Source organism: Diprion similis, chromosome 1, assembly GCF_021155765.1.
Source record: "Diprion similis isolate iyDipSimi1 chromosome 1, iyDipSimi1.1, whole genome shotgun sequence".
Taxonomy (NCBI): domain Eukaryota; kingdom Metazoa; phylum Arthropoda; class Insecta; order Hymenoptera; family Diprionidae; genus Diprion; species Diprion similis.
Genome location: NC_060105.1, coordinates 17872202 through 17889435, shown reverse-complemented (window position 1 = coordinate 17889435; position 17234 = coordinate 17872202). Strand labels below are relative to the sequence as shown.

Here is a 17234-nt window from a genome sequence, read left to right as displayed (position 1 = left end):
ACTGAAAAAATATATAGAGGTTTTATCACATCTCTTAAAAGCTGGAATAACCACTTCATCAAAATGGAAAATTACCCATATGGGGATTTAGTGCGCTTTAGTTCCTAATTAGTTCCCAAAATTTTGATTTTGTTGCTCTAGTAGTTTCGCCGAAATTGAGAGCGATGTCAAGTTTAAAAAAACGTTGGCAAAGCCAGGCCAACGGATGACGGAATGATGACGAAAAAATTATGAGAATTTGTTGCTAATTAGTTGCCCGAACAATACACTCATTTCGAACCAGAATCATCAACCTCTAGTCCGAAATCCACCCCCAAGTTATCACGTACAAACAATACGCTTGAAATACAATAAAATGTACGGTATATTTTGCTTTCAATGTATGAATCACTGAATGAAGTTAATCCGACGTATCACGGATTTTGTTGCTCAACCCCTAACACCCGAAACTCACCCCTATGCCAATGACGTTGCAGATAAATGACAGAACGGGTGGATCTCAAAATTCAATTTCCACCGAATTTTTACCCTCATTCGATTCATTTTTCAGAAAATTCTTAAATCCACCCGTTCTGTCATTTCTCTACAACGTCGTTGGCATGGGGGTGAGTTTCGAGTGTTCGGGGTTGAGCAACAAAATCCGTGATACGTCGGATTCACTTCATTCAGTGATTCATACATTGGAAGCAAAATATACCGTGCATTTCATTGTATTTCAAGCGTATTGTTTGTACGCGATGACTCGGGGGTGGATTTCGGACTAGGGGTTGATGATTCTGGTTCAAAATGAATGTATTGTTCGGGCAACTAATTAGCAACAAATTCTCATAATTTTTTCGTCATCATTCCGTCATCCGTTGGCCTGGCTGGCGTTGCAAAATTTTATTAAACTTGACATCGCCCTCAATTTCGGCGAAACTACTGGAGCAACAAAATCAAAATTTGGGGAACAAATCAGCAACTAAAGCGCACAAAATCCCCATATAGGTAATTTTCGATTTTGATGAAGTGGTTATTCCAGCTGAAGAGTCGTGAAAACTTTTCAAATCCCTAATATCTTTTGAAGTATGTACCTTGAGGTCTCTTGTGATCTTTTAAAATCTTTTAAAATCATCTGAAATCCTTTGAAATCTTTGTAATCTTGAAATCAGGTATGTAACATCAAATAAGTGGTCAACCCTTCGAGGTTTTATAGTAAGAACAATCGAAATGCTTACTCTGGTGTTTCTTGTCTGATTTCAACATTTTTGGACATATTTTGATCAGATAAAATTTGGATACAAAGTTATTTCCCGGGTGGATGAAAATAGGTTTGAGTAAATACGGTACAATAGTGTTCGTCAGGAATTGCATTTATACTTTATAACTGTACACACGGCCAAAGTGATTCTGAGACAGCTAATCTTTTAGACCAGTCGGTTAAGTTGGCAATGGAGAATCCGGGGCAGGATCGTTTCTACAGAGTTCTTTTCTACAGAGTTCGCTTCTACAGAAGATATTTTGCCACAAAGTTCGTCTCTACATGATCATTTTTGGCCTCCAATTACTAACAGGTTCGTTTCTACAGAGATACTATTTTCAATTGTACGATTATACGGAGCTTAATTCTACAGAATTCGGTCTTAGAAGTTCGTTTCTACAGAATTCATGTCTGGAAGTTCGGTTTTACAGAATTCGGTCCTGGAAGTTCCTTTCTACAGAATGCAGATCTGCAAGTCCGTTTTATTTCCACAAGTTCGTTTCTACAAGTGGGAGTCAAATGATTTAAATTAAATTAAATCAAAATGTACGAAATTGACAATTAAATCTATGAGAAACAAACTTCCCGAACCGAATTCCGTAGAATCGAACTTCCAGACCTAAATTCTGTAGAAACGAACTGCAGATCGCAATTCTGTAGAAACGTTTTCTGTAGAAGCGAGCTTTTCTCATTTATTCTGTACAAGCATTCGAGCGATCTGAAAGAATTCGTCTGTAGAAACGACTTTTTTGGAGGATCTCTATATACATATAGACCTAAAATAATTCTGTATAATCAAACTTTGTAGAAAATATCTTCTGTAGAAACGATTCTGGAGAAAAGCCGGCTGTGAAACAGGATCAATCTTCGTAAATATAACACAACTCAATGATTCCATGTGACGATCTCCCAAAACTTTCAACCCCGCAAGAAAATGTTTTATGAAAATGACGCCGTAACAATAACCCACAACATCGAGAGACAAAAACTCGATAAAACGATAAAACTTCATAAGACGAAACAACCATAGACAAACACAAACATCTCACGACAAAACGTCACTGGACAAAATGACACAACATCTGCGTTGTACACAGTTTGTTGGTGTTTATGGGATCAGTTAGTGTTCTACCCTATCCTAACCCAAATCAATTATGTGTATGCAAAAAATATGATAAATACTTTTTTCTGTCAAGTTTTCTGTATATATACTAGTAACGTTCAAATAAATATTATTCTCCTGAATTTTAACGCTGGTTATTTTATCGATGTTATTTTGTCTCGAGTTATTATTTCGTAGGTAACTGAGGCGGATTATTTTGTCGTTGAGACACATTCGTGTGGAGCCAACCCAAGAATACAAAAAACAAATCAAATTACCTAAACATAACCTGTCGCCAACGTAACCGACTTATCCCCAAATTATTCGCCTCACAATCCGTATCCACACGTGTACGTGTATATAAAAAAAAAAAAAATGCAATAAAATGTATTCGATTTTTTTTCTTGTAATTTTTATTTAATGTAATAACGGGATTTGTGTTTCATTAAATTCCCTTCATAAATGTATATACCTGTATAAATTACAACAGCATTATAGTAATTGATTTTTGTTAATTACTCACTATAAGAATTGAAAGTGGTTGATTATGTCATTGTATTAGTATTGTAATTACAAACTCACAACGGTCGTCTTCTATCGATATTATAGTATATTTCTAAAATCAATCACTGTCATCGTTCATCAACCAATATTTCCAATTCATTCCGAGGACACAGCCAGTGAATTATTCACAATATTATTCATAATATTTTATGGAATTATTTGAACAGAAATATACATCTCAGCAAGTCTTAAAATGTCACTTCAACTATAGTAGTGATAAATTCATATTTATTAATTATGACCTTTCTCTTTCTTCTTAACAGGTATTTTCACCATGCCGCCTATTTTTATTAACAGCCAAAGTGCCAACGCGGGTGAGTTGTTAGAAACTAATAATTTTTTGCGTGATATTTTTGCCTATAAGGTGTATGTATTTTGATGTATCATGATTTGTCGGTATTTTTTTTTTTTCAACAAAAATAATACGGCAGTTACTCATTATTATCGTTCAAATTGGCGATCAATTAATCGCTTGCATAATTTTCCAGATATAATATCGATAATTCTCTCTACATATCATTTTTTATCGATAACAATGCTTTGAGGGGGGAGGGCCGTATAGATTATCGAAATTGAGACTTAATTTCTACGAAAATTTCTAGGATACTTTATTGAACGTTTAACCCCTAGTAACGCCACCAGTACAAATTTGCACCCCCTAACGTGGTTGGCACGTATGGCTTGATAGAAGTGTGGTAACTACGGGTTAAACATGTGAAAAAAAATTTTGGTTACTTTAAAATATTTATCTTTGAATAATCTGGAGAGAATTATTTGCTGCATGATTTTTCTGGGTATGACGAACTACGGCTGTTGTAGTTCTTTCATTGCTTGTCTGTTACGAAATTTCGAAGAATTATATTTTATATGATATAACCCTGTCGATTAACTTCAGAAAAATAAAAATGAAATTAAAAAGTTCCACATTTAAACAATGGTAGGACTCAGAAATAAAAAATGCGATATTCACAAAAACATTTCGCTTTCTCGAGAAATAATAATAATAATAATAAGATTTAAAAAAAAAAAAAAAAAAAAAAAATGCTCAATTTATTTTTTCATTAAACATTTTCATTTATCGACGAGGGTTTGGAATTGTACATCTAAAAAACTTTGGTTGAAGTAAATCGGTTGTATAGTTTTTTTTATCGCTGCGGCAAATATCGAGAAAGTAGTTCCCTGAGATAAACGAGTTTAGTTTCAAAGAAAGAAAAATGGAGAATGTCTCTAAATGTAGCATTGCCACTTGAACAAAATCACGCAATCGATTGAAATCTTTATAGAGAATTAGTGCTGTTAGTGCTGTTTTGTGGCTAATTTGTTGCCGGAATTCCTGTCGTGAAATTTAAGTCACTAAACATACCATTTTTATTTTATTTTTATATTCATTATCAATTATGATGCCAACTTGTTTTCAACTTCGCATCGCCATTGATATCGCAGAAAATGGATTGTGCTCAAGTGGCAATGCCATGTTTAGAGTCATAAGTTCTTGATAATTTACAGCGATTTTCGGCTATGTACAGGTATACAATGTGAGTTCGAAAAGTAGCAAGAATTTTGTAAATTCGCGTGTTGTATTAGTCGGATTTGCGCGTTTTTCGTTGTTTTTGTGTTGGTAAACTTCTCTGAAAAGTTGCTGTACTGTGTTAGCTATATTGTCAATTGTCATAAATGTTACACGTGTTTTGATATAAGAATGGAATACGATGCATAAAGTTTTAGAAATGCTAAAGATTACTTTTTTTGATTGTGATTCGGCAACTATTCATAACAATTTTCGCGGCCATCTTGGAAACACTTATAACACTCGTAAACCCTTGTTTTTCCTATAGCAGACTCACCAAAAGCAATATTTAACATTATTAAAACTCTGTTGCAGTTTATTCCATTTCAAAATAGCTGATTCTATCAAAAGACATGCACCTAACCTTTTCGACAGCTGACAATTGATTAAATATTCAATATGGTTAACACAGTACACCGACTTTTCAAACAAGTTTACCAACACAGCAATGAAAAATCACGTGAATCGGACTCATACAACACGGAAAATTATAAAATTTGAAGTAAATTTCTTGACTTTTACTAACCAAATTGAAATCACCAAGCACAAGAATTCTCCACTATTAGGTTTCGTGCAATTCAAAGTAATTTCTACGTATCCCAAGCACTTTTTCGGGTTGTTCACTTGAATTCCAAAATTTTGACGCCTTCGATTTGGAAACGGCGAACCCGAAGAGGGTAAAATAATAATTTTCAATGCAGATCAGCGTGTTTGCGAACAATTAAATTCATCGGTTTGCTTCGCCATTTTAAATGTTTTATTTTAGCCACAAAATCAAAATCAGTTATAGCAAAAATCCTCGACGCTTAATTTTCACGAAATTCAGATTAATTTCGAAATATTGAATCCACAATTTTGAGTATTCATATTTTGTTTTGTGCTTTGGAATTAGTACCCCTAAAACCTCAGTATCGTAACTTTGTCTCCAATCTAGCCCGTTTTCAAACAATTTCATCTATCATTTGGGTTTGCTATCAGGAATTTTCAAACTTCAAATCTTGTAGACCGGAAATCAGTAAAGCCGAAAACTTTTATTAGAGATTTCATATAAAAAAAAAAACACCAGAACACGTGAATCTTCGGGGGTTGACTTTACCCCCGTAGGCTGATATTCCATATAGGTAAATGAAAAGATATACGCGTTGAATAGTATCTTCTTCTGTCTTTATAATCCGTGAAGTTTGATGGAAATCTAAGCAGCCTACCTCGCGAGGTTTCCTTGTTAGAATCCAACTCTTGATCTGGTTACAGATGGCGAACCCTAAAAAAGTGAAACGTAAGAATTGATTGAGTCAATTTTTTTCATTAAATGGCAAGGTTTGCCATTATTATTTTCATATAACGCGAGTACGCTCGACGTGTCTGTTTTTTTGAGGACGCTCCGCACTTGAAGTAATCGTTTCTGTGAATAAAATATAACTGCGCCAGAGCGCGAAAAAAACGAGTACTTTTACGTCCTAGTACTAAAAAATACCGTTTTTTGTACTCTACGGCGAAAAAAAACTTGCAGTCGGTTGTGCATCACGAAGGTAAAGTTTTTATAGCTTCGCGTATTTACGATATTCGTTCTCAGCTCACGCACGCGGTCGCTTACGATTCATATTGTAAACTCTCACACTTGGCGTCAAAAGATTTACTTAGTAGCCTTGGTGCATAATCTACTAATTTCGAAATCAAATCACACTTGAAAATTCAAATACGTAAGAGAAAGTACAGTTTAGCATATTAACAATATTTGTTCTGTTTTTCAACACCAAAATCATATAACCGTTGAAAAAATGATACAATAATGTAATTGTTTTAAAAATATTGATAGTCCACCGCTTTTTTGCTAAAATTCGTGGATTTAAACAGGTTTTTCTTACTCATAAGGCATTGTAATGTTTCAACTGAATTCAACTTGATTCACCTTCGTCACACATACTGATATACTTAGAAAAGTCAGGGGTAAATATTTAGCATAGAAATGTCACGTAATATTAATTTTTATTAAAAAAGATGGTAGAGTCACGGGAATCAGGTATTTATGGCAATTTTCAATTCGATGAATGAAGGCTTTTAGCATTCGTCACAAAAGTCACACCCTGTTGATTGAATATTAACACACATTACAGGTTGAAATAGTTTCACGCGAATGATATTGCGAGCGTGAGATGGGAGATGAATAACTATTTTTTTCTCGAGTGTTGAAAAAAATGACTTAAGTCACATGTGTGACATACTATGTTATGCTACGTTCACAATAGTACTCGTGCGATTACACAACTCACAAACCACTTCCCCGCCTACAGACAGGCAACCGGGCGTTGCAATCCGTTCGTGAGTTGGCATTCTGGAAATCCGCGTAGCGCGGTAATCTCATTGAGGTTAGGTTCTTTTGCCACACCACGTGGCTTTCTAGAGTGCCAACTTACGAACGAAATTGTAACGCCTGTTTGCCGTTGAGAAAATTGAAATTATGTTAATTGATTTTCGTAATGATTCGGTTAAGATTAATGGTAAAGTTGAAACTGGTCATGACAATGACCATATTCACTAACAGTGCTGTATTTTTTCTACAGATCGACTGCCATTTTCACTATTTAGAGATTACGGCCGTGGAGTCGAAAAGAGGAAACCAGTTGAGCTTAACTGTGGGAGACAGAATTTACAGCTTCACAACTATGGGTGGCGGAATCGATACAGCAGAAGTAGACGCTATGATAGAAGCCTTGCACACTGCAATCCGCAATATTTTTCCAACGGTACCTCTGAAGTAAGTCATGTCCATTTATTCATACCAACTTGTTTATTTCCGTTCGGAGCGGAGCGGATCGGATCGGATCACATCAACAGAGTATGTTGACCTTAAGGAAGATATTATAAGAGCCCGGAAAATGTAGAATCGAGTTTTCACACTAGATTTCCAAATTTTTAGTGCTATAGACCCCCAACCTTTTTTAGATGAACGTCCGGATGTGTGATCAGTTTTTTTTCTAACGATATCCCGGGAACAAAATAAATGATTTTGAAGATTTTGGTCTCGGTTCACGCGGCTGCTTTTCTTGACCTAGAACTGATCAGGCTAGATTTTTAACTCAATCGGTTCGATAATTTACTCATTATTCGAATAACAAAAAGGTGTCCAAAAAAAAGCCGATACACGATACCCCGAGAACGGACCAACAGATTTAGGCTTCAGATCGAATTAATCCAGTTCTTCTCAACCTGTAAAACCGATTACAGAGTTTGAATTCGTTCGGTTCAGCAGCGTTTGATTTATTCGAATATCATGATCTCCAAGAAAATTTTTTATGATTTTGATCCCGATAGAAATAGCGTAGCTTTTCGCAATATACACCAGAACTGATTAGATTTTGGGGTTTGACCGCTCTAGTAATTGTTGAGGCATTCAAGTACCAAACTTGTAAAAAAGAGATACATTCTATATAATAATCTTTTCTGAGCTCAAAATGTATCGAAACGGGAATTTGGTATGCTGCTTGCCCATTATGGTCATCCAGATTAATCATACCTATGTTGTTTCTTTCCATCCGTTGTATTGATTACCATCACATAAGCATGAACTGTTTCAGGTATTATCGTCTTGACCCATGTGTAAAATAAAACGATGGATTTGGAATTTTTCAGCTACATCATACGAAAAATAGACGTCATACCGACTAGCAGACTCCAAAGTATTAGAAGTAGTGAATTAGCCAGAAGCACGGAAGCTACGAGGCATACAGGACCTTGTGGCGGATTTTCTACACAGTATGCCTGCATGTGTGACTTACATGGGGTTCCGTACAGAGACGAAGTGGCGTGGGTAAGGGAAATCTTGATATCCTAAATCGAATGATATGGATTAGGACTAAGTTACTTACTCATCAATTCCCTTTGTTAATAATTTGATTTTGAGATAGTCGAATATCGAGTATAATTTATTGAATTATTGGATGATTCTGTCACTTATTATAGTCGAGCAAAATGATCACGTGCCGAAATTTTGATTTGGCTGAACTTCCAATGATTCGTTATCTTGTGCACCAAGGTACGAAAATATCTGAAAAGCTAGAACATCGTTTGAATGCGCCGCCTTCTCGTAACGTCGTGATTGTTGATATATGAGATTACATGGACACTAGAGTTTCAGACTTTTGGTTTGAAGCCGCTAGCGCGCGGCTGATATCACCATGATGAAACTCGGAACTGCTTAGATACATACCTCCAATTGCCTATGATTTGGTTTCTTGTGGTGCGCACCCCCGTAGCGTCACTGTATGACAAGCGTGTGAAAATGATATATATATAAGACCAATATTACGTGAGCGTAATGTTCTAGACAAATCGAGGAGGTGCCGATATTGAGTAACTATAGCCAATTGATGCAGACTTTTGTCAGTTGGCTGCAAATACAGTTTGAAGTTGAAAACAACTGATTATTTTAACTCAGTAATTTATTCAAAATGAAAAAGGAGGAGGATTTCCGAGCAAACTTCGGGTTCGTTGCGCGGTGCAGCCGCTGTCGAGGCACCTGCATTTATTTGTTGTCGATTTGACGTCGAACTTGCGTGCCTCTTCCACCATTGCCTCACTTACATAATATATGGCGACGTCTTCCTCGTCCTCTTCCTCGCTAGAACGTTCTTCTGCTTGCCATGGCGATCCTGTGTTTCGTTCGGTTGAATTTAAAAGCCAACATTTTCGAGCTTGATCTGCTTTGATATTTGTTTCTTCCGGCCATTCGGGTGTTTTTCGATGTCCAATTTTGGTCATGATCTCTTCGGTGTTTAGCAAACACTGCACCAGACTCCGATTCCGACTGCTTTCTTGCATCGTTTTTTTCGAGTATTTTTATCTTCAGCGATTCGGTTGAAGGTTGCTTATCCTGTGACCACTAAAGACCAAGACGACTGGACAACGGACAGAGACAGCAAGAGATTGCCTTCGATGCAATTAAGAGTGACTCATGGACGGGCTCGATAACGACGAAAAGAGCAACGCGGTGCCGCGGCCAACAGAAGCTTTTAGTATAAATAGGAGTGCGTCAGAGCTCATGTTAGCAGACCCGTGGCGAAATACCCGTTTGACTCATTTATTGCCGAACTTCTTGGTTCCTGACCAAAGCTAGCTATCTCAATCTTCGATTTAGAATCAATTTCGAGACTTACAAGGAGAGTATCACACCTCCAGATCATTCGTTCTGTTCAAACTTGTAGAGGTGCTTACTTGTCCCAAGATACCAAGCCCCTGATGCACAGAACGATCTCATTATATATACCAATATACCATTATCGAGCCATTTATTGGTTCTCTGCTACGACTCTAAATTAATTCAACCAACTCGGATATACTATCGAAATTTTGTCAACCGACTATGAAAAGTACGAAGACAGCTCAAGACGAAAACAGAAACTACGAATCATCACGAAATAACTCTTAAACTATTATCTGTCTACGATTCATTTTCACTGTTTTTGTTCGAAATAAGATAGCCTCGAACGGTTAGATAATTATTTCAACCAATATAAAATCAGAAAGCCAGCTCCTTACGTATCTGACAGATCATGACAGATTTCGAACAATAAACTACACAACAAAACATAACCTAACCAAACATATACAAACTAACACGATCAACCATTGTATTAGATAGGTAGTACCTGTCTGAAATATTTATCGTAAATGTTAATCTATTCGATGTGGAATGGGGTATGATAAAAGTATCATTATCGTGAAAGTGCTAAGACTTTGTAGATAAATTATTTCTATGCGATTATTTCCAGAGTTACAGAATTACATACACTAGTATTTTCTTCGTGCCGCAACATGTGATGTTTACTTGAAATCGTGTCAATGCTGTTTTTAACACGCGACTATCGTAGAATACGATGAAGACTGACTGCGAAATTGGAGCGCTTGAGATCAAACGTTCCACTATGTGTCAAATGTATCGCAGACATCAGCTATGACTTGCATGTAATGCGAGGTATTCAACGTTCGAGAATGCTTAAAAGTATTTTGGAGGATCTTGAATGTACATACATCTGATAATATGGCTGAATAGTCTAGAATGCGAATCAACGCAATTAGAAGTTATATATTTAATAATCCTGTTTTATTATGACATTCTTTAGTTTATTTTATTTTTGAATAATCACCCTCAGCATTCTAAAACATCACCTTAGTATGATACTAAACTTTCGATTCCCTTCGTTCCTGCCCATTGGTTCGCCTTACTGTGGTTTTAAAGTTAAAAAGTGGTGAGTTTCTGCATGAATATCAATTTTCATAATCCGCTGACGAAATTTCGATTGTGTAGCCAAGTTGGTTGCATTAGTTCATAATCGTACCAGAGGACTGATAATAGCTCGATAGTAGTATATTATTGAATGAGTCGAGCGACAAAAGGCTTATGTGATCCAAGTAAACACCTCCATGAGTTTGAACAGAATCTGTGATTCGAAGGTGTGATACTCTTCTTGTTAGACAAATTTCAAACATTTAGCTTTTCAACACTTCACCAATACAAACGAAAGAGCATTTTTGAACTCTCTTTCAATTCCGCAAAAATAGAATATTCCTGTAGAGCACAGAATAATTAAACTACCATAATTTAACTTGGAATATTCGCGTAAAGCACCGAATAGAACACCGCTCTCTTCAAGGATAGAATTATAAAACTTTATTGAAATAAATCAGGAGCAGAATTTTAAATTTTACGTTATTTTGTATCATACTTTTTGCTGTAAAAACTTAACGGTTTCATACCTTATTCCGAGGAGGAAGGTCACTCTGATTAACTCCCGAGTCTGTGACACAAAATTAGATATTCAGGGTATTCTTCGGTTTGGCAAACCCGACGCTTCCTTTTCATAACTAAGGGGAATCCTTCAGTTGCACTGCATTACCGTCTTTTATTAATAGAAGGCAAAGACACTCACAATAATGTGAGTTTTTCATAAACCTACAGGCTTTGAAAAACCCGTACACCGTACAATATAGTGTGAACCATGAACTTCTAACTAAGGTTCTGACTGACTACGCAGGTTGAAGTAAACTTCGCTGCTACAGTTTGGGTATGAAAGTCGATCTGAAGAGCGTTACGCTACCGCAGGCGTCCGAACTAGCAAAAGCACGAAAGAGGCTTACCAAGCACGTAAATTTTTCCAAAAAGAAGCCCAGGATGCTTAATCAGCTAACGAAGTGTTCGTATATGGGTCCAGAATCGCTGAAGGTGGAACACAAAAACCGCACCGTCACTTGAATAACCGCGCACATTTAATTTCTTTTTCGATTATCTCGAAACTACTTTTTCGACCTAGCTACAAGTAGATCTCGAAAACTATCAGTTCGATTGACTTGAAATTTGCATACAAATACTCTTATAAACATTATCTACAATGTAGCGTATGATTTTTGCGATTACTTCTCGTATTTATTTTTAGTTTTTTCTCGTCAAATTCCGGTGACAAATACGGTTTTTGTGTTCACCTCTCCATACTTTCCCCGATGATAGAATCAAAAAATTCGTACACCACATTTTAGCGTAAATCTGACGAATGAGCTGATTTTTCTTTTATATTCAACATCACGGTTTTACACCTGCAGCTAGCTACGCGCGTATCGTGCGGAGGACCTCCATGATAATTGCTACAGCGTTGACATTTTTTAATATTTTTGTGTGATATTCATTTCAGGCATTCCTAAAGCCTTATTGTACTGTTTGTTCAAAGATAAAAACATTTCGTTCTATAGCTTCGAGTTTATGAATCTTTTTTTTAGAGTATACCCATTTTTAAAGCGGTTTGGGTGGTTAGACTCCTTAACATAGTTGACTCGATCCTTTATCGCAGAACTCAAACTACGACCACTAAACATAGAAATTCCCAATACAATTTCGAGCTCTTTTCTACATGCCAATTCAAATTTGCTAAACCGTTTGACACATCGTTACTCTATTTTTCTCCTAATTTGATTAGAGGAAACATAAAGTCAGCGCTTACCAGTCCTTACACTCAAGATATTTCTGTGGAACCACTCGACCGAAAAAAGTAGCGCAGCGCCGCGTGATAGATGCCGCAATAGTAACAAAGTTGGAAAAGTCATTCCCTGCAAGTGTGCTCGATCGGTTCGCCGTGTTTCCGGGCGAGCTTCAACACCACAAAAAAGACATGGAATCAGCCCGCGTTGATCACCTTTGCTAAGGTGAATATTTAAGGGATGTAAATACGTCGTTTTCGATCTGAAAATTGTGAGAATCTTTCAAATAGTTTTTGAATTTATTAATAAGAGTTCTAGTTTTCTGATTGAAATTAGTTTTTTTGATTTTTGTTTTTTGATTAGGAGCACTGACTCACTAACGTGTCGGTGCTCCTGCTGTCTCATCGAGAGAGGGAATCTCGCCCAGCGTCCCGTGTATTTAAGTGAGCAAAATGATTTAAGAAACGCTGAATCTGTCGTCCACCCCCTCCAAATTGGCTTATTTTTTGTGGGGATGTTAACCCAAAGTAAAGAGTAGGCAAAAGCCAAAATGTTACGGCCTGAAAAAATTTATTGGCTGAGGGAGAGCCATTTTTTTATTTTTTCTTTTCTTATCACATTTCAGGGATAGTCAAAAAACCATTTGTTGAACATGTCTCCAAGATTTGGGAACTCTTGGTCAATTTTGAGCGTTTTTGGCCAATACATCTGTAGGTATTTGTCGTCGGTCAAATCTGTGGACATACTCGTTCCTTGGTCAATTTTACACCAGGAAACCGATTTTTGGGAACTTCGTACAAAAAACCTCTGCGTACTGAGAAATACCCAAATTCAAGTAAAAAATGTAAAAAAATGTCTCTACCTCAGCCAATAAATGTTTGCGGGACCTAATATTTCGGATTTTGACTACTCTCTAAGTGGGTGACATGCCCATAAAGGAAAGGGTGGAGGATAGGCCTGGCTCTTCTAAAATAATTTTGCTCTTGTAAGTTGGACGAACGGCACCACCAACATTTTTTCCGTATAGACACATCGAAAAATCGCTGAATTCGCTATCCTCTATAGATTGCAATGCCCGCTTCTTGCTTCACTCTTGTGTATTTCCAGTGCCTACCAAAAAAAAAAAAAAAATTACATTCAAGTCCACATTGTTGGCAAATTCTCGTTAGGACGTAATGCACTTACGCTGCACGCGCATTGCTACGCGGAACCGAAAATCCGGAACATAGGCGCAATTTCTTCTAGTATGATCCGGCTCTATTAAAGCATTATCATAAAAATTCTTAAACTCTAGCCTGTGGCCAATTTTCATGCCGATGGGTGTCTCCCATCGGGAAGTGAAGGTGCGCTTACCGGTGTTTCGTCGTTTCGTCGGAAGGCTTACGGCTTGCTGCCCAAACGGCGGGAATCTTTTCTGCTTCAGAGCCCCTCCAGCAGAGCTTTATATTGGCACTTCCTCCGCAGTTTCATAATTTGGCGGTCCAAGCTCGCGATGCATGCTTGGCGCTATCGTATTCCTCGATTGAAGTCGTTGCCATGTGGTTCTCCGCCGATCTTGCTGACTATGATGTAGGAGTTTCTTTAGAAATCCATCAGGTACCGCTGTGACAGAGGCACTCAAATCCATCCAGCAACTACTCGAGTAGACGCTACACAACGTCACTTGACAAAGATACCGCGTAAGTCGTATCGCAATTTCATTTAGGCACAACTGTAAATCGAGGTTAGTGAAATACACTACTACAAGATACATTAATAATGAGTGAGTGACGTGCTGCGACAAACCGCACTAGTAGCAATGTCGTAAAAGGTGTACCGATATCCGAAGTCCGAGTTTTCAAGAAGCCGAGAAATGCGGCGTACTGCAAAACGTGGTTTTTTATTTTAATAAAATATGGCACACGTAATCTGAAATCATGTTTTATTCGTGAAAAGTAATACACTTTACATATAATTTCCCTGCAATAAACATGTGTTGTCATTATCCGTAGGTTTTTTTTGTCGAGTTGTACGCATTTGCTACGAAGTTTCTGAATTTACAAATGGAAATGCTGTAATTGAATATATCCACTACTCACTGACATTTTCCTGGTTAAGATTCAGTTAATGTTACTTATAATTAGGTTATTGTTTTGGGTAGATGTATTATTGAAGTATACCGCGATTTTATGAAATAGGGGAGACCCGGGGCACGGCGGACCTGTCGACAAATTTTGACAATGTTTTTTTTTTAATATTGAGAGACTTTCAGAGGATTATTTATTATGTGTTGAATCAAAGTTTGCATCATTCTTTTCGGGTTAAAAAATTTTGTTCTAAAGATTAAAAAAAAATGACATTTCATTGTCAGATGAAGACCATTTGCTTCAAAATATGATTTTTTTTTTGTCGTACACAGTGATAGATAATTAATAATTTATGGAATACAGGTAGAATTAAAGGATGCAGTTATTTTAAGAAAAAAAAAAAAACAATTGTAAAACTTTTGGAGGGTGTTCGTCTTGCCTCTGAATTTTTTTTTTTTTTTTTTATTATGGCAAAATGATGATGAATTTGTTCGAGATAGATCAAATTAATTTGTACCCGGTGTTCAAGAGACATAAAAAAATAATTAGCGGCTTAGGGAGTCCATCGTGCCTCGGTCACCGCAGTACACATTACGTGCCACGATTCAATCTCCTTCTTAACGTTTTTTTGTATTGCGCTCTCCGGCTGTCGCGAAATGATGACCAAAAAATTCGATCAGCGTCCGACATTTTTAGTGCATTCAGTGTACCTGGTTGTTATGGACGTTTAGATATACAGCATTTCTAGTACTTCTGTTGCAATTTTACGAATTTTTCCGGAAACATCACCTAAAAATCGCAGCGTTTTGTATGACCAAGTATAGGCTGCTTTCCCACCTACACTTCTTACATCTGGGCGTGCTGATATCGTTGCGGACTTCCCTCTTAGCGCTGTAAAAATTCCAAAAACAGGAAAAAAAAAAAGACAAACTACAGAACAACTTATTTGCAAGGGTTAGTAATAAACAATTCTCAGAACTCTTAATTGTGAAATATCCCGTGGTTGATGTCACACCGTACTTTAAACCTCACAAAACAGTTCTTGGTCATGGGGACATAATGTGGGGGATGATTGATATCGTGGGAAAAGAATGTAGTATGGTTGATATTACCACATGCATCTCGGATAACGAAAACAATTCTTGGAACTATTAATTCTGGAATGTAGGGTGTTTAATATCGAACCAGAAGCCGCTCAAGGTTAACCAGAACATTCATGGGTAGACTGATCGCATTGAGAACACAAGGGTTTGCGTCTGCGCTACACCTTGACCGTCGGTAGGTGGGGATGGCAGCGAGACTGATGGTAAAGCCACGTGATTTTGACCTTCAGTCGATAAAATTGTTGGTAAACCAGCGCGATTTTGACCTTCGGTAGATCAAATTGTTGGTAAGGCAACGCCATTTTGCCTTTCGGCCTCTTCGGCAGACTGTGACGTCATCGCGGAGAACGGTTTGAGTCTAGGGAAGATGTCGGTAAGTGCCGGTAACAGGAATCTTGAGCCTGAATACCCCTCGTATTCCTACTCGTACGACCTATTCATCCCTGAGAGTTTTTCCTCGCTAAGAGTAAATGTATTGCAGTTTGTTGTTACGAATATAATGATGTTATTGCAGGATGTTGATACGATATATTTATCCCACGACACACGAGAGCTCAATCTGAGGGACTTTGATCATCTGGAGCAAAAAGATTTGGTGCCAATTATTTCAGCATTAGAATACAATACATGGTTCACTAAGTTAAGAGCCTCCCATATAAAACTAAGTCATGAACATCTGGAAAGATTATTGCACGTCATGCGAAGATCTCTGTCGATTCAAGAAATTTATTTAGACAATCTAGGATTCAAGTGGTAGGTATAATGATATAAAAAAAAGTAATCATCAAATACATTTCTCAGCAAACATTATCAGGTAAGATTTCTGTAACTGCTAAAATTCGAACTGTTAAAAGATCGAAATTTGGAAAAACTTGTCTGCTCTATCGGCACAATGGTGAAATTACAGTTTTACGCATATAGCCAATGTCACTTTTTCTAAATCGACTGAAAAGCGCGTTGTTGCTCTATCTTGTTATCGTTCTCGCTATCAACATTATGTACCGTGAGTTTCAATCAAATCGGCGGGACGAACGTCTCAGCCTCCTCTTGTCCGGTATATGATACGGTTGAAGAACAATTTGACAACTTGCCATTATTATAATTTGTTGTAGTGATAGTTATGAAATGTTTGCTGGGTCTGATAATGAAAATTAATCTATTTTCCGGAAATGGGAAATGCTATCATTCTGGTTTCATCTCAAGACCCATTCAATGCTTTCAGGGACTTTGCTCACAAATTGTCAATAGCTTTGATATCCAACACCAATACTATGTTACATACAATTGACTTGTCAAATAATATGATAGAAGATAAAGGTGAGTCTAAGCTTTGAATATTTTATAGAAAATTGTCGCTATCACATATGGCATATATATTTTTCATTATTTACGCATTTTTTCACGCTAAGCTGTTCAAACATTCACTGCTTTGTAAATACTTATTTACATTTTGTTCTCACTGTTTTGATATTTGTCGCGTGCAGTCATAATTCATCAAACAATTGACACAAATCCAGTCGTTTAATTTCTACCGTAGGCTTATTTGTATTGATATTATATTGAGAGAATATTGGATACGTCGAGTGAAATGTAATATGTAATTTTTTTTTTTTCTTTTTTGATAGTA

The 17234-nt window shown here is 36.9% G+C and overlaps 1 protein-coding gene across 6 annotated transcripts in view; it reads left to right on the top strand.

The window, feature by feature from the left end:
- The window catches only part of LOC124415874 (F-actin-uncapping protein LRRC16A), a 53994-nt gene that overhangs the window by 1942 nt on the left and 34818 nt on the right, over window positions 1–17234 (top strand). For all 6 annotated transcript variants that reach the window (XM_046896582.1, XM_046896609.1, XM_046896600.1 and 3 more), the window contains exons 3-7: window positions 3170–3220; window positions 7035–7228; window positions 8104–8281; window positions 16122–16360; window positions 16830–16924. In XM_046896582.1, the coding sequence (XP_046752538.1) occupies window positions 3170–3220; window positions 7035–7228; window positions 8104–8281; window positions 16122–16360; window positions 16830–16924 (757 nt within the window). The remainder of the gene's footprint in view (window positions 1–3169; window positions 3221–7034; window positions 7229–8103; window positions 8282–16121; window positions 16361–16829; window positions 16925–17234) is intronic.